This window comes from Hydra vulgaris, chromosome 15 (assembly GCF_038396675.1).
Source record: "Hydra vulgaris chromosome 15, alternate assembly HydraT2T_AEP".
Classification (NCBI taxonomy): Eukaryota; Metazoa; Cnidaria; class Hydrozoa; order Anthoathecata; family Hydridae; genus Hydra; species Hydra vulgaris.
The window spans coordinates 30,259,084-30,281,487 of record NC_088934.1 but is presented as its reverse complement, the minus strand read 5'-3'; the positions used below and the strand labels follow the sequence as shown (position 1 = coordinate 30,281,487).

Below are 22,404 nucleotides of genomic sequence, written 5' to 3'. Positions count from 1 at the left end.
ATTTTTTTTTGTTATTTTCGGCGAAAAAAAAGGTGTAGAAAAGTTGGTAGCGACTTGGTTCTAACCGATGTACAAATTTTCTTTTGTTAGTTTTTTTAAGTGTTAATTTTAAGCATTTACTTTTTAAGTGTTTCTTTGTTTATAATATGACTTGTTTTTTTTTATTCTTCATTTTCTTTTGATATTTTTGAATTCTTTATTTTAACAATTGACAATTAACTCTTCTTTTTTTTAAACAATTGACAATTAACTCGTTTTTGATTTTCTGTCTTTATTTCCTTTTTTCTCAATGGTTAAAAAAACACGACTGCCATCTGCAATGACCTTGCAAAGAGACACTACTTCATATTCAAGATCGTTCTCCTGGAGTCAGAAACATTCTTTTAATACTCTTAAATGGCTGAGGCAAAAGTCATCTAAGATAAGGTTCTACTAAAGACAATTCTACATCTAAAATAACCATCTACTAAACTTATGATAGTTTAAAATGCTCATGAAAAATTTATATTTTTATGCAATGAATTCACTATCCTGAAAAAAAATCCAGAAATAATTCTCCAAATCAAATAACACAAAACGAGAATAATTAAAGGAATAAATGGTACAGCTCTGTGACTTCTCTGATGCTGATGCCACTAAAACAATTCCAACTGATTGAAGTTGAACTTGTTTCAAACTTGCTTTTGCAATTATATTTAATGTTTTTTTGATTATCTAAGTATAACACCTGTATTAGTAATGTAAATGATGTAATATATATATATATATATATATATATATATATATATATATATATATATATATATATATATATATATATATATATATATATATATATATATATATATATATATATATATATATATATATATATGTATATATATATATATATATATATATATATATATATATATATATATATATATATATATATATATATATATATATGTATATATATATATATTTAAACAATTTTAAAATGTATCCTACAAATAGAGTGCTCAATGTTCTTAAAAAAACAGAGCAATTATAAATTAGTAGAAAATCACTTAACAAAAATTTATCTCATTTAACGCTGTGTTTCATCAATGAAGACTCATCAGAATTGAAAGATCAAATGAATAAAACTTCAATTTATACTAAAAATTAAATTACAGGAAGTCGCCAATGTCTGTAAATTTTCCCACATTTGTGGAATTTGCTGACACTATTATAAAATAAATTCTTTGGAAATGATTACTTTTGCTTTTTTAGAAAAATATTTTTTAAAAAAAGGGGATCTTAATGTAACTATTATTTGAGCTCATTTATTTTTGTAGTTTTTTAGAAGAAACTTATTTTCGTGCCTACATTTAGAATAATTACATTTAAAAATAGAATTTAGAATAACTACATTTAAAAATAAATCTTGATAACAGAATCGAATCAACTGCCCCTGCCCAAGCATATACCAAATGACCATAAACCAAATTTTCAAAACAAACTTCTATGTAGGTTATTGGTTCCCTCAAAAAGTGAGATAGAACATGTAAGCAAAATTAAATTGGACAAAATTAATAATATTCTTAGAAATAAATTAAATTTACTACAATGGAAAAATACCACTGATGTTATAAATTGGTTCTCCACAATCAAAAATAAAAATGACTGTGCACTTATTCAATTTGATATTAATGATTTTTACCCTTCAATAACTGCAGATATTTTCGATAAAACAATTGGATTTGCAAAAAGCCACACAGTTATTCCTGAAGAAACAATCCGTATAATAAAACATTGTAGAAAAACCTTACTTTATTTTAATAAGGAAACTTGGAAAAAGAAAAACATACATGACTGCTTTGATGTAACAATCGGCAGTTATGACGGAGCAGAGATTTGTGAATTTGTTGGACTATACATTTTAGATTTATTAAGTAAAATAATCAATAAAAATGATTTAGGTCTCAAATCATCCACCTCAAATTCTAAAAAAAATCCCGATTTCAATTAACAACAGGCTTAACCAAAACTCCTTTAATGAAAATGTATTCAATTCCTCTAAACGAATATTTAAAGATGCCCTTAAAAAAAGTGGTTTTGAAAATTTTGAACTAAAATTTGACCCTGAAAAAAAATATTTTAAAAAGCGAAAAAGAACAAGGAATGTAATTTGGTTTAACCCCCATCTAGCAAAAATGTTTCTACTGATTAGGAAAAGTGTTTTTAAAATTGGTTGACAAGCATTTACCGCCCTCTAATAAATTACATAAATTTTTTAATCAAAATACAATTAAAGTTAGCCACATTTGCACAAATAATATGGAAAGAATTATAAAAGGTCACAATAATGCTTTGTTAAACAAAAAAGGAATCCTAAATGAAAAAACTACAGAAATTTGTAACTGTAAACAAAAAAATAATTGTCCAATGAGTGGAAGTTGTTTATCAAAAAATGTGGTATATAAATGTGTTGTTTCCTCTAAATATGTACCTGATAAACAATATATTGGGATAACAGAGGGTGAATGGAAAAAGCGTTTTGCCAATCGTAAGCAATCTTTTAAAAATAAAAAGTATTCAACACCATGCTTTCAAAATATATATGGGAATTAAAAGATAAAATTATTGATGATTTTATACTGAATATTTTTTTTTTTTAATTTTATTTGTTATTCACCTCCTTAAGGCCGAGAAGGCCACTACAGATGAGGAGGCTACTTAATAGTGGTTATAACTCTCTCTCAACTCTATAACTCCGAAACACGAACCTTGATGAACAAGGCCGCTGCGCAGAGAAATAAGTTAAGCGCGGTACTACCAGAGACGTGGTGGGGATCGAACTTGGAACCTCTCGCTTATGAAGCGAGCGCTTTACCACTACTGCATGTTGGTCCATTAGTACATCTTTCACATCATTCACAATTGGTGAATTGATCCATCCTTAAAACAGCGTCTGCATATAACAATATTTCCAAAAAATGTATACTATGCCTACAAGAAAAATTTGAAATAATTACACATGCAAACCAAGAGTATTTATTAAACAAAAAATTGGAGTTAATTTCTAAATGTAGGCACGAAAATAAGTTTCTCCTAAAAAACTACAAAAATAAATGAGTTCAAATAATAGTTACATTAAGTTCGCTTTTTTTAAAAAAATATTTTTCTAAAAAAGCATAAGTAATCATTTCCAAAGAATTCTTTTTAAAATAGTGTCAGCAAATTCCACAAGTGTGTGAAAATTTACGTAGTTAAGACATTTGCGACTTCCTGTAAATTAGTTTTTGGTATAAATTGAAGTTTTATCAATTTGATCTTTCAATTCTGATAAGTCTTTATTGATGAAACACAGTATTAAATTAGATAAATCTTTGTTAAGTGATTTTCTACTTATATATATATATATATATATATATATATATATATATATATATATATATATATATATATATATATATATATATATATATATATATATATATATATATATATATATATATATATATATATATATATAAATAAATAAATATGCGATCCTGAATTGATATGTAAAAAAAATTTACTCATTAAAAGAAAGGAAAAGAATTTATTAAATGATAATCTTTCAAATAGTTATTTTATTAAAAATAAAAATAAATATTAGGTAAAAAGAACTTGTTGTATATAAATAATGTTGTTACATTATTTCATCTCTCTCGACTTATTTTTAACATAATTTCTCATTTTATAATAACCTTAGAGTCTAATCAAATGAGATCTATTTACTAAAAGATCAAAAATGAAATGAATCATGCAGGATGATCATAAATGCAACAAATTATGTAGGAGTTTATTAAAATGAATCATGCAGAAGGAAAATAAGAAATAAATCATGCTCAATGATTGTAAATAAAAGTCCATGGAATTGCTTTTATGTCTTTATAATTATAATCCATAAGTTTTTTAGGTTTTTATTCTTGCATTGTTTTTTTTTCTTTTAAAAACATCATATAGCTGTAACAAAACTTGATTTAAAGTGCGAAAGTCTGGCTGTATAAGTTATTTGACACTGATGCAATAGTTAGAGCCCAAGTATTCCCTGTAATAATTTTGTAGATTTAAACTTTTAAAGTTAAGAGAATAAAGTAGTAATATAAAAGCATATAAAGTTAAGAGAATAAAATAGTAAATATAAAAAAACAGAAATTTCTTAGTGTCTACCAAGTGTTCAGGTTACTTTTTAATTTGTAACAGTTAAAAATAGTAAATTTTTGATTTAAAATTTTTTTTAAGTTAAAAAAAAAATTATTTGAAAACTACTTTTTTGTTTTGATATTTAATATTTTATGTAGGAAATTCAACCATGTGGAGTGAATGTAGTGAAACATGTGGGTTTGGTTATAAATACAGTTATTTAAAACCTTTATTATCTTCTCACCAAAATGAATCTCAGCTTGTTGAAAAATGCATAAATCAAATATGTCCAGGTTTTTTTTTAAATATTTACCAATTTAGAATATATATATATATATATATATATATATATATATATATATATATATATATATATATATATATATATATATATATATATATATATGTATATATATATATATATATATATATATATATATATATATATATGCTTATCCCTTAAACATACCTAATAAGTTCAAATATGATTTGAATTGTAATTAAAAATGATTTTATAATCAAATTTTATTATTTATTCAGTGGATGGAAAATGGAGTACATGGATTAAGTTTGAATCTTGTTCAAATCAATGTGGCATCTGCTTTACAAAGCGAAAAAGAATTTGTAGTAATCCAGAACCTGCCGAAGGCGGATACGATTGTTTGGGCCTTAATCTTGATATTCAATATATAGACAATGACATGTTATGTCCAGGTAACATCCATAGTTTGTTGCTTTAATATTAAATAAATATAATCATTATTTGTTCATATTGATATGTTTTTTTATTCCATCAATAAAAATTTTTAATTTTAATTTGAAATAAATTTTTTTTCTCTAAATAACTAGTTCATGGGGGGTGGACGCAATGGTCATTGTGGTCTTTATGCAGTCAACCATGTCATGGTGTACAAACAAGACATCGTAGTTGCACAAATCCAATACCAAAATATAATGGTCTACCATGCAGTGGAAACAATACCGAGCATAGTACTTGTTACTCTTATGAATGCAAAAGTATTCCTAATTTATTATTATTTTTTTTCAAGTAAATAAACAAAAAAACAAAAAACAAGAAATAAAATATAAAAAAGACTGAATTTGAATAAATAGTATTAACAAATTTGTAAACAAAGGAAAAAAGTGTTGTACCCTGGGACAGTTTTACCTTAGAGCAAAGTACTTTTTGCCTTTTTTTACTGTTGTTCCACATTTTCTTTCACACATAGAAGTCATAATTGCATTATTTGGCCAGACCAATCTAACTTTTTTTAGCTTTTTTTCCGGCCAATGTAGATTGAGTTGCAGTTATTTAGTAAGTTTAGTGGAATCTGAAATATGAAAGATCTGCCATCGATTAGTACATTTTTTTCATTTTATCCTTTGTTTTTATCTATTTTGCTTCATTAATCTTTCATAAAAACTTTAACTTTTTAATAAATATTAAAATGTTTCTTTTCCAATTGTATGGCTGATTAGTTTGTTCATCTAAAACACTTTTTTGCAGAGTGTTGTACTTTGCAACCATATACTTATTTATGAATTATTATTTAATAATTTAATAAATTCTTCAATTCAATTTTTAATGTATATTTTATTATATACATTTTACAATGGCAACAGTTGTACTCTAATAAATGTGTTGTACGTAGGCACATCATGTCCCAAGGTACATCACATTTATTATTTTAAAAAAAATACATTTTAAATGTTTGTAAATGGTTGTAAACCATTTGTACAAATGGTTGGAAACCATTGGTAAAAATGGTGTAATTCCATTTTTAAAAGTGATAAAGCATTTGATGAAATTACTTGGCTAATAATTTAATACCAGAGCATTTGATGACGCTATTCATTTGAAACATTTAAAATTTTTTAAATGAATTTATAATTTTTATTTTGATGTTTTTTTTATGTTTGCAGAGTATTTCCCCTATAACTTTTTTTGTTACGTAACATGTTTCGTTACGTAACGAAAGCAGGTTAAAATACGTGCAAAATGTCCGTTAGTCATAACATTTTTGCGTAACGAGACATAATGTTACGAAACTGTTACGTAACATGTTTACGTAACGAGACGTAACCTATGTACTTTAACGTAACGCGACGTAACATTTTTACGTATCGTTCGTATCAAATGGCTGCTATTTTTACGTAAGAAAAAGTAACATTTTTAACCATATAAGACGTTGCATTGTAACGTGTGGTTCCTTGATATTTTATAATTTTTTGTTTTTTATATATATAAATATCTTTATATATAAGTATATGAAAAATATATATAAGCATATAAGTATATATTTGAAGCAGAGTGTAAATAGTAAATAGACAAAACAATAGAAAAAAAAAATACTAATCAAGCATTACAAACAACAAGTTATCGTATTGTAGTTTATTCTCCTCGGGCGTTTGCCCTGCAGAGTTATTAATAATGTTACAATAGTAAATAAATAAAATTACAAGGTGGTCTACTGTTCCACTATTAAAATACATAAAGACAGACTCCCAGGGGGCTCACGTTTAAAAAAATAAAAAAACCCACTATATAAAAATCGAAAACGAAAAAGCGAAAAAATTAAAAATCGAAAAAATTAAAACAAAAAAGCTAAAAAGAAAATTAAAAAAATAAATAAATTTTCATAAAAATATATCTATGCATTTCAATTTATAAGAGCTTTGTAATTAATTTTTAGATTATTATTATTTTCTCCGCTCCAGATATTTCTGCATTCTTGTAGAAAAGAAATCTATTTTTTATTAATCATAGAAATTTGGAATTTTTCTGACAAAATTCTTTTAAATTTGCCTTGGAATTCTAGCATGAGTGTTCTTTCTGTGGTAAATTTTGTCGTGGAACGACCTCATTCTATTGCAATACATTATATATAATAATTCGTTAGTTATTAGTTTTCCAATATAAACTTTATTTACATAAGTTGATGAAAGGAAAAGAAGTGATCTGAAAAAGTTTTCAAGAGGTTTATCGTATGGGTATATTTTGTGAATGAGGGTTAAAGTGTATTTTACTAGAGGTTGAACTTTTTCACATTTAGACATCATGTGTTGTAAGTTTTCTGATTTCTCCATACATTGTGGGCAGAGATCGTCTGCTATGTAGCCTCTTTTTTTAAAAAGTATATTGGTGGGTAGTGCAAAATGTATTAGTTTATACTTTATTTCATCGGCTTTGTTGTTGCTTTTGTTTTTGTGTATGGATATAAACATATGGGTCCATTCTTTTGTTGAGGTATTATTAATACTGTTGAAAATGTCTTTCAGTTTGTAAAGTTTATTGGTGGTACTTTTATCGTTGTTACTTAAGGAAGTGTTGTAAATTGGTTTAGGAGTTAAGTCAAGGAATTGTACTCGAAGGTTATTTCTGGTGCTTATGCACAAAGACGTTTTGTTGCAGTCGAAGCTTTGACTTAATGTGTTTATGATGTTTTTCCATTGGGGTGGTAGTGACTTTATTATGGTTGTTAAGAGGCGTTGTTTTATACCAATAACTTGGCTTTCCAGAAAGCCCTGGAAAAATACTTTTGATATTTCCCCTATTTTAATTATGTTGTTATTTATGAATTCAGGAGTTGGTTTTATAGTTTGGTTTTTATTGTGTATGTATGGGTTAAAAAATATTGGTTACATTAGTACTTCTTCGATAGTGAGATTCTTATGGTTATTGTGTTTTAGGTAAAATTTATTCCAATTTTTCATTGTTTGTTGGTAATACGGAGGTAGAGTTTTGAAAGATTCGTATGAGTGTGATGTGAGAAGGACAAGGTTTCCTTGAATAGCGTTTCGGTATTGATTGAGTATGTAGGAAGCTGAGTTTTTCCAGGCGCCGTTTTTGTTTTCGTTATATAACTTTGAGATCCAGCTCAGCTGTAAAGATTCGAATTTTTTCTTTACGTCGACGATATTTAAACCTCCCTGGTCTACCGGAAGTTTTGATATTTGCTTAGGGGTTTTTACGGTGCTGTTATTCCATAGAAAACTATCTGTTTTACGCTCAATTATTTTGATTATTTTGTCAGAAGGAATAGGTATTGTGTAGGATAAATACCATAAACTGCTTAAAAGCGTTTGATTTGTTACGATAGCTTTACTTTTTATGGATAACTTGAATCGCTTCCAGCTATCGATTTTTTTTGCTAATGATGTTGATACTCTTATCCCATTGACGGTTTATGTAGTTACTTGTGTTTGAGAAGGTTATACCTAGGCTCTGGAGAGTGTTGCTCTGCCAGGAAAAATTGAGGAAATTTTGAGTGAACTTATGTCATAGTACAGTGTTTTGATAAGGTTTATAAATTGCATGCTAAAACCAAAATTAAATAGGTAGTCATATAGGAAGTTTCGATGGAGGCATCTAAATTGTTTTTGTTGGCGATGTAAATAATGTCTCCTGTGTATGCAAGGTTTTTGTAAATGGATCTGTGGGGGATGCATGCGGTTTGATCTTCTTTGATGATTGACGGTAGTATATTTGTTAGTCGGTTTGAGATTATTTTGGTAAGTATTTTGTAGTCGGTGTTGAGAAGTGATATGGGTCGCCAGTTTGAGATATAGGCTTTGTCCCCTTTTTTATAGAGGCAAGTTATTATGGCAAGTTATTATAGCCCATCATTTCCCAGTGATTTTCTGTTTTTCATTGTTTTTAGTGCATTTTTGACTTCGGCTAAACCAATCGGTTTTATCTAGTGAATGTTTTTGTTGTTCGGAAATTTGTTTAATGTCTGCATTTTCGAGTAAATATTTTTGCAGCGTGACATCGTTTTTTTATAAAGGTTTTTGTAAAATATTTCAAAAGTTTTAGTAATATCAGCTGTGCTATTTTTTTCGTTTCCCTTTTTATTATTGATGTTAATAATTACTTGTTTAGATATTTTAGCTTTCTTAAGTTGAAAAAAAAATTACTGCATTTAGATACACTGATCATAACACTTTATATATATTTTTGCTTCTGGGTTTATTAAAACTTAAAAAGCGCAAAATGAATATTTTCGTCACCAATTGAAATTAAACATTTAATTTTTTTTTATACAAAAAAAAAAAAAAATCAAAAACGCTTTCATTTTTTTTGTGAAACCCGGGAGAATTGTTTAACTTTTCCAAACTTTAAAGGTAATTAACTTACTCGAACTATCTATTTGAAGAATTAAATAGTGAATTTATAATTTAATTCTTCAAATAGTAAAGTTCGAGTAAGTTAAAATATTCTTCCGTGTAAGTTAAAAAATCTTATTTTCGTATATTCACACTTATGTAACTTAATGATTTTATAACAAAAATTCGCGCAGATTGAAACCTTGGAACGTAAAGGCCATAAAAAGAAAGCATCACCCGGCTTAATGCCTATTTTTGTAGTAGGCATCATCTCCCACACTACTTTCAGAAAAAGTCTGATCAGCAATCCTTAATCAATGTTTAATAAATCTTAAAATCATTAGGTATAATATATTTAATATTTTTCAGATTTAATATATTATATTTTCCTCAATACAAGGCGGGGCCTTTAATAGTTTTTTGAAAATTTTCCCACCCAGCGTAAGTTTATTAAGACCCCCTCCCCCTTTGTTTTTTAATTTTTACTTGATATCAACAGAAAGAATAAAGTCTCAAGATTTAAAAAGAAAATTCTGTAAAAATCTGCCTTAAAAATAAGAAAAACATTATTATAGTCACCAAAAATTCAAAAATTAGTGTAAACAGCCTTGAAAATCGTCGACAGTAATTTTCTCAATAAAGTATAAAACTTAAGTATAATAAATCATATAGAAATTATAAAAAAATAGTTCTTAGAAAATGCGCATTTGACCACAAGCCAGGCTGGAATTAAATAGTTTTAAAAAAGTTCTGCATTTAAGACGATTGAGACGTAACGACACTAGTAAAATGTTATAGGGGTTTTTGGATGAGTATCCAGTACAAATACTCATTAATTTTTGTTCCATTTATTGAGGATAATTCTTAAAAATAATTTTAGTTTGTGTTAACTGTCAAAAAAAACTACAGTTTCAATTGTAAATTTTATGTCTTTGTAACGTATTCATTTTATTATCTGTGGATATTGATATCTGAAAAGATTTAGCATTAAGGCCTAAACAAAAAATAGATGTTAGAACAGCCTTAAATAAGAATATAATTTTGCAATCATTAGGTTACTGAGTCTGTTAGGGTTACATGGCTTAGAAAACCTAACTAAAGTCTAAGCTTATGCAATCCTGAGACTGAAAATCTTACTGGGGTAACTAACTTCAACAAAGCAAAGGTAAATGCATTTTTCGACATCTTATAGGTTCTAAAAAGACAAAATTTTCAACCAAAAGAAATTTTCAATTAGGATGAAACCAGTAACTACACAGTACATATACCTCCTAAAATTCTTCCTAATAAAGAATACCGAGATAAATCCCAGCAATAAAAATAAAGCTAAAACTATAGAAGCTTCTAGTTCAGAGGATGAACGAATAAGTTTTTGAATTAGTAAAGAACGTTGTAATATATCTACTCAAGAATTAATACAAGAATTTTTAAAATTTTGGAATTGAAACAAGGAGTTTTGAAAAACCGGATCTAGCTTTGGTGGCAAATATTTTCTGAGAAAAAATCCTTCAAATGTTCATGTTTTAGTTAAATTAATAAGCTAGTATCTTGCTACGTAGCTGAAGAAAAAAATGACTTTGTAAATAAAATTCAGTATTTTGTTAAAACTTAAATAAGAAATTTCCTATTAAGTGATAAAAAATCGTATAAAGTTGGTTGAGAAGATATATTATGTAAATTCCATTGCCTTCCTCAGGAACTTCTGAGCGTCTAAAGCAAGTGATGAAGTACCCTGTTGAATAAATTGCATTTGACATGTCTATAGATTAATGTTATTGTTAAAGAAATGCTTTTTTCAGATTATTCTTCTAATTTTTGTAACTTTTATTTTAGTATATTAGGATTTATATTTTTAAACGTTTACTTTTTCCACTTAACACCAAATAATTTTATCCATACTTTTACTTAGTCCAAGGTGCAACACATGAACTCTCAACGTGCAACTTGGTGTAGTACTTTATAAGTTATAGTATATAGTCGCGTAATACCTTAGGAAACATCACCAGGGCATATAAAATAGTTAATTATTCTTTTATTAAAAACAGGTTAAAAATTTTTAGATGTCGGCGTTTTGTCTAAATGCCGGGCTTTACTGCTGTATGTAAGAAAATATTTAAAACCTCATACATCTGAAAATAAATCAATCTTAACGTACAACACCTTACACTCATTGTATGGAGCCGTGTGGAATAATAATAGTTGAATTTACTGATTACTTCTTAATTGATTACACGTTTATTTTATTTATTTTAAGTTATATATTTATCAAATATTTTATCTGCATTTGTTATTTTATTGCTAAATATTAAAACTGACTTAAACTAAACCAATTACTTATCTTTAGAAGTATCCTTAAATCTAAACATATTTTTTATGGACGAAGAGTACATAGAGCTATATTCTGATCCTACAAATGAACCATCGTTGAATCTAAACAACCGAATTAAAGTTGCGGTAAAGTTGTTTTTTTCTACTTTTTTTTTTTAAAATTCAATTCTTTACATTCGATTAAGTTCTTATATTTTTACGTTTGATTTGTTTTGTTATTAGTTTATATGTTTTATATTTTTCATTTATAAATTTTGGTGATTGTTTATTTAAGGTTTGTTTAGTATTGTTTATATAGTTTATATATTGTTTCATTTAATTTTAATTTATTTTTGATTAACAGATACAAAATCTTTATTACAAATACAATAATAACGTTCAGTTTGACGTGAAGTTGCGTTCTATAAAGTACGTTAAGTATAGAGTTGCATTCAATTAAGTGGTTCAATAATTATTTACTGTTTTGTTATTTAATTCTATGTAGTTGTAGTTTGGAGCATTTGTAATACATATCAGGTGTTGCTAATCAGCAACTAATAAGTAATGCAAATTATAATTTTAAGTGATAAAATATAGTAATAAAATTTTTATATGAAGCAACTAAATACGTAAAATATTTTATTTAGGGATGGAGTTGCGTATATAGTAAAACCAAAAAAGGTGAAATAAACGAATCATGATTGCTTCAACTACGTTAGTTAACTACTTTTAGTTGTTACAAATGTGCTTATCGACTATATTTTTCAGCTACTAACACAATTCTTTTATTCAAAAGTCTTAAACCTACTATGATATCGATATGATTAATCACAAACAACACCCTATATTTTTATGCGAAAATATTTTCTAAGATAAACAAAGTTGTCGCGTTCACTAAACTTATTTAAGCTCTTATGGTTTAAAAACTTTATTAAATAGTGGAAAAATTATATTTGCAAATATAATAGTTTTTGAATTTATTTTTCTGGTTTTAAAATAATATATAAACGAGTTTATAAAGACAACAAACGATTTGAAAAGACCATGATAAAGTTATTAGTTTGTAGAATACACAATAAATTGTTAGGGTATTGTCCGGGGGTGGGCTTTGAATTTTTAATGTTTAAGCTGATTTTCAGACATGGACCAAAATCCATACAACTTATATCTATACTTTATACTATACTATAATTTAAACTTATATCTATAATTTATACTATACTATATGTCAAATAAAGATGTTTTTCAAAAGTTTGCGATGATTGGAGTCTGGGAGTAGAAAAGCCCTAACGTTTTGAACACACCTATCTTGAACGGGATAGCAACAAGTTAATAAAATACTTTTTTTACTATTTTCAACTATATTTACATTCCTTGATAAATTTAGAATTTATAAAAAATTCTTGATGTTCAAAAATTATAACCTTATAAAGTTTGTATCCCCCTCAACTTGAGGGGGTTTAAACTTTATATGTTCATATGTTTTGAACGCTAAGAGATTATTGTATGAATTTTAAAATTTATCGATGAATATAGATTTATTTGAGAATACTAAAAAAAATAACTCATCAACTTGTTGTTATCAAGTTGATGAATTATTGAGTGAATTAAAGTGAGGCAGGTGTTGCCAATATTTAAGGGTTTTTAAATCCCAGGCCCCAATTATTACAATATTTCAAAAACACATACTTATTTGACATAGGTATAAACATAAATGTTTGGAGTTTGCTCCATGTCTGGAAGTTAGCTATCTCAAACATAAAAAAATTCAGTATCCGCTCTTGTTTTTATAGTACCGAGATATTTTATTTATTAAAAAGTCTTACGATTAAGTCTTTTAAATTACAAAAAACATCGGTACAAAAGTCTAATACTTGACAATTTCACTATTGTAAGCTAATTACAATTGTTTTTAGTTGAAAAGATTAAACTAACAAAAGCAGCAGTGATACATCATGTTGCAGTGCTATAAAAGAAGAGGGTATAAATAGATGAGGAAGTATTTCTTATTTGCTGCTGATAATACGGGTAATAGCAACAAATATTAGCTGTTTATAATTAGATATTTATAAATATTAGATAAATAATAGGACATTTTCGTTTCGGTGCGTAATTTTTTATACATACTCATATAATTATCCTTAAGAACGAATATAACGAAAATATTTTCATCATGTTTTAGGCTATGAGAAAGATATGTATATTTTTATCATTTCTTATATATTTTGAGTTAACTTTGCAATAGTTTAAAAAATATTCAATGATTTTCAAAACGTTATACTCCAGCTAAAAATATTTGGTGATTGCTATTTCTCATTAAAAATATAATTAAATATGAGTTGCAATCGCTTGAACAATTTATTTTCTTAAAATTAATATCATGAACTTGACAAATTTGCAACTTCCCTGGGTGACCATACACGATGCAGTTCATAATGATTGCTGCAATTCTATGATATATAATCCTGAAACTTTCTCAAAATCTTTACTAACATACAAATTATTATAAAAAAAATGAAACTGCTAAACATTTTCAAATTTGTTTTCCAACAGTTACATTTTCCGAAGAAATTTATTTATCTAGTAACTATAATTTACATTTTTCTGTTCCGTACGTAATTCCATTTCTAACCTAATTTGTTCTTTGATAATTAAAATTTATTTTATAAGAACAAATTAAGTTAGAATGGTATAAATCTGTAATGTTATAAAATTACTAGTTTATATCATTCATTGTTAACAAAATATTTATATAGACTGTAATTTTTGTTTCACGAGACCCCTAGAAGATCTAATGGTTTTGAGACATAGCTCAGTCGAAAAGCATTTAACTGGGAGGTTCACGCCTCTTTCGTTACCAATGCACAGTGGGCCGGATATTAGACTTATGGTGGGCAAAATTATTTTTATATTTTTTTTTACTAAAGATTTTTAAATGTTCAAATAATTATCTTAATTTAACATATTTTTGTTTTTATTATAAATTTTAGTTAAATTATTGCATAAACAGAAAATAACTAAAAAAACTTTAAAAACGCGGATTTATAATTTTTAATATTTGAGTTGTTCAAACTCTCATAAAACGCTCATGACGTTTTAAATATAAAGATATTTTATGATGAAATGTAAAGTCTATAGATTAATTATGATCTAGCCTAAAGTATTATATATTTTTTAATTTTTAAAACCTATTAACCTCCACATTCCCCCATTACCTCCACATTCCGAATGACATCATTTTTAGTTTTTTTTATACCAAAAATAATTATGATTTAAAAAAAGCGAAGAAAAATGAAAACAAGGGTTAGACTAATTTATATATAACAAATCATCAAGTCACGGAGCTGATTCTCTCACCAATTCTAGAACTTCATTGGAAAATTTATGCAAACTTTGATTGTTATTTAACTTTAGTTTTCTAAGAGATGTTATTACCGGATCAATACATACAAGAAGCCTATTAATCAAATCTTGGTTTGTATCTTTTCTTGAGGTCTTTCTGCTAAAGTTTTCCCAAAAGTTCCTGAAGTCTTTATTTCGCGCCTCTATGGCATCTTCTGACACTATTTCGATTGGTAGAAATTGTCTTGCAATTATGGCATGACCATGAACTTAAATTTTGTGGACAGATTGTGACATATAGTACCATGAATAATTTGATATATATAGTTTTAGAGCGGTTATGCAAAAAAATTTAAATTTAAAGTATCTATTTTATATACCGATGACAAAGTTACTAAAATAATATTAAGATAATATATAAGAGTTTCATCAACTTTCAATATCTCAGCAGTTGATTTATAGTTAGCAAAAGCTCTGCGGGCAGTATTTCCATCGTTACTAGAACCTAAAACTTAGAAAAATATGTCTTATATTTTGAAATATGATATGTATAAATAATATATATTTTATATAATGTAAAATTTGACTTATCCGATCCTCCACTTTTGGTAAAATCTACAACCAATCCCAATTGGTTCATAAAATCGGTCTGAATTCACCACTTTACTTGCTGTACCGCTACTTTATTAGCTTCGGTTCTAGCCTGCCGTTTTCCAGTTTCCTTTTTATATCCAATATGCATTATTAGTTCAAAAAAGTTTATCCAAGCATGTAGGCTGGAGAAACCATGTTTAAACTCTAAATTATCGGTGTCTAAATTCAACACTCTCTCCAAGTTGTTCGTGTTTTTGGAAGATATACCACAAACTGGACAACACTGTGTCGAGTTTGTCATTGTTGATAAAATTGATTGAATTTTACCATCTATCACGGTCAGCTTAATAAGACATTTTACAGCTATTTCTTTCCCTGCAAAAATAATGTTAATAATATCACATTTCTCAATTTCGGAATCGATAGTTTTGTTTCTTCTTACACAACATTCTTGGTTTCCTTTTGAAGCAAAAATCTTACAGGTCGACAATATGCAGTCGATGATGACTTTTCGTTTCTCCACACTACTACGTTTTTATTATTATAAAATCCACTCAGTTCTAATGGTACTATGCAGGTAATAAATAAACATTCTTCATTTTTTAGATTTCTTTCAATGTTTTCATTATGGCAAACCTGTTTGTAAACACTTTGCCCTGTTGCACCATCAAATCCAGCCTTACATCTAAATATCAGTTTAGTTGGTTCCTTTAACATTGTAATTAGCACAGGAGCTTGTACGTCACACAGTCTTTCAAGAGTGTGCATCAGAAGGTCTTTTAGCGGTATGTTTACTGTATACTCATCTAAATAAATGTTTTTCGGGTAGCATTTAGCTTTTGAGATTCGTATATCATTATATAAAAGATAGATGTGACAGCCCTTTTCTTCAGCGCCATTTATTAAAAGCTGGTATGTTGATTTTGATATACCACCATAAATAATCATTGTTAGACCTGTGGTGAATTACGTCTTCCAAGATACTAACAACAATTAGCGGTTGTTTCTTAATATAAACATTAATGTATTTGAAATGATGTGGTCTTCGTAGAGGTATGGGAAAATTACGCCAACGTAATTACTTGTAATTAAGTTTATTTATTTTGTGGTTCTAAACTTTATATAAAAAAGGTGATATTTGTAAATAATTTATTCGCAGTCAGATGAAAATAAAATAAAATTGATAAACGAGTGAAATCATTAGTGTCTCAGGGAAAGTATTAAAAAATTCCCCACACTAAAAGGTGGCGACCCTACCAGGACCTACGAAACCTACGAGTTAGTAAAGAATGGACCAAGAGCGAATTTACCAAAGAGAAGTCAGCATGATAAGAATAAACATTAAAAACATAGAACGCAACACGATTAATGGCGACAAATCAAGCATAATCTTGGCGCTGGACAAAATAACAAATTTATTGGGAAGATTTGAAATGGCAAAGGATGAGCTGACCAGGAAAATGCTTGACGACGGCGAAAGCATCGATTCAGTTGAAGAATGGCTTTCGAAACCAGTAATGGAAGTAGAAGCAGCAATTGAAATCAAAAACAAAATGGTGGACAAGTTGGATTCGATAAATAAAAACGAATGCGTCAGAAAATTTGAGTATGAAAAACAAATAGTGGAACAGCAGTTAACGATTCAAAAAGAAGCAGAACAAGGCTCATTGAGAAAACTTCAAAGCGAAGAAGAATGGTATTTAAAGAAACTAAAAATGAAAGAAACATTGCGTAAATCTCTTGGAAACGAAAACGAAGCTACTAAACAATCTGTCAAACTTCACACTTACAAAGTACACAATTACAAAATTTAATGGCGATTATAAAGACTGGTTGCGATTTTGGAATCAATTCACGGTAGAAGTTGACAACTCAAACATATCGAACATCAGCAAATTCAACTACTTGCTGGAACTTGTCGAAGGAAAGCCCAGGGAGGATATACTTGGTTTACCTCATTCGTTGGAAGGATACGATGAAGCTAAACGCATACTACAAGAAACTTACGGAAAAGATATTTGGGTTCACAAAGCATTGATTAAAGATTTGGAAGGATTGACGGCTATACATAGCTCGTACAAAATCAAAGAAGTTCACGACTTTTACAACAAGCTTGCAAGAACTGTACGAACATTGAAAACTATGCAGAAACTACAAACGGCTCAATCATTCGTGTATTCATTGATGGATAAACTTGGACCAGTTCGTGAAATACTTACACAAAACGATGATGGATGGGGAGAATGGGGACTGGAGCAACTTGTCGAAAAGTTGCAAAGGTACATTGAAAGGAATCCGTTGAACTCAACTTTTAACTCAAGCGACGAACAAACAAAGGGCGATAAAAAGAACACGAACGTTCAGTCAAGGCCCTATGAACATCGAAGCACTACGTTTAAACAATACAATGGCAGTCTTTATGACAAAGAAACCAGGGCAACTAGTGGAAAGCATGGATGTGTCTACTGTGGGTTACAAAATCACAAAAGCGAAGATTGTACAAAAGTACTAACTGTTGCAAGACGCAGGGAGATTTTAACAAACAAAAGATTATGTTACAACTGCATTGGTTACGGACACTCGGCGGTAAATTGTAAATCAAGAGGATGCAGAAAGTGCAACAAAAAACATCACACGTCCATTTGTCAAGATAGGAACGCAACAATGGATGGTAACATTGAAAATAAAAAAGAAAACATGGGAACGGTGCTTAATGCAAGCACAACTATTCACCCAACAGTGATCGCAAAAGTAAATGGTGAAAAAGTAAGGATAATGTTGGATACGGGTGCTGGAAGTTCCTATATATGTACGAATTTGATAACAAAACTAAAGTTGAAACCTACACGAAAGGAATATAAAAGTATTGAACAGCTCTATGGAACTGTGGACAAGCGTGTGGAAATATATAAGGTTACGCTAGAATCAACGACAATACCGGAATTTAGCATCAAAGTCGAATGCGCCAACGCAGAAAAGGAAACACTCACCTTTTTACCGAATCCGATGATCAAGGATGTTAAGAAGCATTTTGCAAAATTGAGGAGGCTGAAATTTAGCGATGATGAAGGGAGTGACGAACTTCAACCTGTTCACATTATACTCGGTGCGGCTGATTATCAGCGAATAAAAACCACGGAACCGGTAGTTCTCGGAAAAAATCCGGATAAAGATCCCGGAGCCGAATTAACGATGTTGGGATGGACTCTTTCTGGGAGACGAACACAATTTAGTTCAGGTATTGAGAGAAGTTTCTTATTGAACACTGGTCGTGATGAGTTTGAGCAAATGTGTAGTTTAGAAGTACTTGGATTATCGGACACAAATAGTGAGTCAATGTTCCACCAAGACTTCAGCGAAAAACTGCATCAAACCGAAGAAGGTTTCTATGAAACCAGAATGCCGTGGAAAAAGGGTGTTGTTAAACTACCAAATAACAGAAACCTGGCTCTTAAAAGATTGGGAAGTGTGACGACTCGATTGAAAAAACTTAAAAAACTAGAACAGTATAATGAAATAATGATGGAACAGATCAATGAGGGAATATTGGAAATGGCACCAGAAAAACCTACGGGAGAAATTATTCACTACGTTCCTCATCAAGCAGTAGTCAAGGAAAATGCCAAGTCAACAAAAATGAGAATTGTTTATGATTGTTCAGCTAGAAAAGACGCTCAGTCACCTTCATTAAACGACTGTCTAGAAGTGGGACCATCGCTGCAACCATTAATTTTTGACATACTCGTACGAAATCGAATGAATAAACTCTGCGTTTTAGCTGACGTGAAGAAGGCGTTTCTACAAATTCGAATACACGAAATGGATAGAGACGCACAACGCTTAATTTGGTATAAGGACTTGAAGAATATGGAATTAACGGATTTACGATTTACAAGGGTGATTTTTGGTTCAAGTTCAAGCCCTTACATTCTTGGTGCTACCATTAAAAAGCATATATCAAAATACAAGGACATTTATCCTAAAACGGTGCTTGCTTTGGAAGAAGATACTTATGTCGATGATATACAAGCAGGTGGAGAAACGGAAGATGAACTTATCAGGTTTAAAAATGAATCAACGCAAATCTTAATGAAAGCTGGGTTCCAGCTGCACAAATGGCATAGCAACGTGAGCAAATTGGAAAGCAACGCTGAGGGCAAATCAACAAAAATACTTGGGATTCCTTGGAACAAAGAAACGGATCAACTATCGATTGACTTTACTGCTTGCATCAATAGTGGAGATAAAGAAGTGATAACAAAAAGGAAAATGCTATCCGCCATTAACAGTGTTTTTGACGTATTGGGATTTAGTGCACCTATTTTAATCACTGGAAAAATATTATACAGTCGGCTATGCTTGTTAAAACTCGGATGGGATCAACAAATTCCATATGAACTTTCAGAAGAATGGAAGACCTGGATCAAGGCAATACGAATTAAAAGAACTATTTCAATTCCGCGGAGCGTTCTGTCTGAAAGAAGTATTGAAATGGAGCTCCATGGATTTTCAGATGCAAGTAAATCAGCAGTATGTGCATGCATCTACATTGCAGTGAGCCACCGATATTCGAAAACCAGTAACTTACTTGTAGCGAAAGCACGGATCGCACCAAGGGATCTTAGTATGCCTAGACTGGAGCTGGTAGCAGCACACACCTTGAGCAAGTTAATGAATCACGTTAGGAAGACATTGAACAAGTATAATATTATTGAAGTATATCATTGGGTTGACAGTACTGCAGTACTTTATTGGTTAAAAGAAAGGGGCAGTTGGTCACAATTTGTCAGGAACCGAGTTCAACAGATATTATTAAATGGAGAAGTAAAATGGCTTTATGTCCCAACAAAAGAAAACCCAAGTGATCTTGGATCAAGAGGAGTAAGTCCTGAGAAACTAACAAGTTTGTGGTTCAATGGACCTATATGGTTAAAACACAAAGAAAATTGGCCAATTCAACCAGAAATATTTGAAACGCCGAACGCATTATGTGAAACTATTCATTTAAGAGAGAACGTCAGTATGGCAACAGAAGAAATAAAGGGACTTCATATATTTAAGGAAATATTGAGTAAACACAAGTATTGGAAAATCATAAGAATATCATCTTTCATAAAAAGGTTTATTTACAATTGTCGGAATGAAGAAAAAATAACAGGACCACTGAATGCTGAAGAGATGATAGAAGCGGAGTTGGTGAATCTTAAGTTACTACAAGAAGCTGTTGCGATAAAGTCCAATGTGGAACTTAAACAGGATGAAAAACAGCTTTGGAGGTGTCATGGAAAAGTCTCTGGGTATAATCCAATATTTGTACCAAAAGGTTTTCAACTAACTCTAAAAATTATTGAGTATCATCACGCGAAAACGTTACACGGGGGAGTAGGAGATACAATGAGTAGCATTAGAGAAAGATTTTGGATACCAAATTTGAGAGTTGCTGTAAAGAAGGTCATTCGTGAATGCAATCTATGTAAGAGATATAGAGTGAAACCGCTGTTACCGCCAGCAAGAGCAATGTTACCACGTTTTAGAACTGAAAATATCGAACCGTTTACGGTTACAGGTGTTGATTTTGCCGGTCCACTAAAGTATAAAGCGCAAGGGAAGTTGGTTGAAAAATGTTATGTTGCACTGTTTACATGCGCATGTACAAGAGCTGTCTACCTTAGACTTTGTCATGACCTAACGGCAGGAGAATTTCAGAGAATTTTAAAGGAGTTTGTTGTAAGAAAAGGACCACCACAAATGATGATTAGTGATAACGCAAAAACGTTTGTGGCAACAGGGAAGTGGTTACTAACACTTAAGAAGGATGAAAATCTCGCAAACTATCTTGCTACCACAGCCATAAAATGGAGGTTTAATTTATCAAGAGCGCCATGGTGGGGAGGTTTGTTTGAAAGATTAATAGGGATAATGAAGAAAAGTTTGTCAAAAACAATTGGGAAAGGCATCCTAAACTTCTTTGAATTGGAAGAAGTATTGCTGGATGTGGAATGCGTTATGAACAATAGACCACTTTGTTATCAAGGTGACCAATTCGATAAGCAAGTATTAACACCAAATGTATTAATGAGGGGTAGACCGGCAGTTTTGCTTGAAGAAGATATCGATTTAATAACAAGGGATGATTGCGCATTACGGAGAATCAAGTTTGTGAAAAGTTGTAAGAATCACTTAAGGAAAAGATGGATGAACGAGTACGTGCACGCAATGGAAGAACGACAACAAGCAAGGGAAAAGAGAGGTAACGTGAAACTCCCAGAGGTCGGAAGTATGGTACTCATAAAAGATGATGTGAAGGACAAGGCTCTTCTCAACATTGGTCGAATTGAAAACAACATTAAGGGGAAGGATGGAGTTATTCGTGGCTTTAAAATACGTCTTGGAAATGGTTATGTAATTGAACGACCAATTCAGTTGGTGTGCGACTTGGAAATGGGGTGTGGGGCAGAAAGCGGAATCGAATCGGAAGAGAATTTAGAAACCAAGGCCGAAGAGGATACCTTGAAAAGAGAACCAAGACAGGCGAAATTAAATGCACGACAAATAATCAGTTCCATCATGGAAGACGAAATGGCTGATTAAAGCCGAAGTCTCAGCTTTAATCGGGGGAGTGTGTGGTGAATTACGTCTTCCAAGATACTAACAACAATTAGCGGTTGTTTCTTAATATAAACATTAATGTATTTGAAATGATGTGGTCTTCGTAGAGGTATGGGAAAATTACGCCAACGTAATTACTTGTAATTAAGTTTATTTATTTTGTGGTTCTAAACTTTATATAAAAAAGGTGATATTTGTAAATAATTTATTCGCAGTCAGATGAAAATAAAATAAAATTGATAAACGAGTGAAATCATTAGTGTCTCAGGGAAAGTATTAAAAAATTCCCCA

The 22,404-nt window shown here is 29.7% G+C and overlaps 2 protein-coding genes across 2 annotated transcripts in view; both read left to right on the top strand.

The window, feature by feature from the left end:
• Positions 1-12,620, top strand: part of LOC105850042 (mucin-like protein) — a 40,760-nt gene extending 28,140 nt beyond the window's left edge. The window contains exons 13-18 of the mRNA XM_065818955.1: positions 4,314-4,448; positions 4,696-4,869; positions 5,005-5,172; positions 11,606-11,715; positions 11,933-11,997; positions 12,216-12,620. Coding sequence (XP_065675027.1) covers positions 4,314-4,448; positions 4,696-4,869; positions 5,005-5,172; positions 11,606-11,715; positions 11,933-11,997; positions 12,216-12,258 — 695 coding nt within the window. The 3' untranslated portion in view covers positions 12,259-12,620. The remainder of the gene's footprint in view (positions 1-4,313; positions 4,449-4,695; positions 4,870-5,004; positions 5,173-11,605; positions 11,716-11,932; positions 11,998-12,215) is intronic.
• A 4,173-nt stretch (positions 12,621-16,793) lies between these two features.
• Positions 16,794-22,095, top strand: LOC136091873 (uncharacterized). The gene is made up of 2 exons (XM_065819587.1): positions 16,794-17,235; positions 17,333-22,095. Exons 1-2 carry the CDS (start codon positions 16,794-16,796, stop codon positions 22,093-22,095), a joined length of 5,205 nt encoding a protein of 1,734 aa, XP_065675659.1.
• The last annotated feature ends 309 nt before the right edge of the window (positions 22,096-22,404 follow it).

Excerpts from the sequence above, each read along its gene's own strand:
- LOC136091873 (XM_065819587.1), top strand. The coding sequence starts at position 16,794 with ATGGACCAAGAGCGAATTTACCAAAGAGAAGTCAGCATGATAAGAATA. Across the intron at positions 17,236-17,332 it reads AAAAATGAAAGAAACATTGC|ACTGGTTGCGATTTTGGAAT; the intron begins GTAAATCTCTTG and ends GCGATTATAAAG.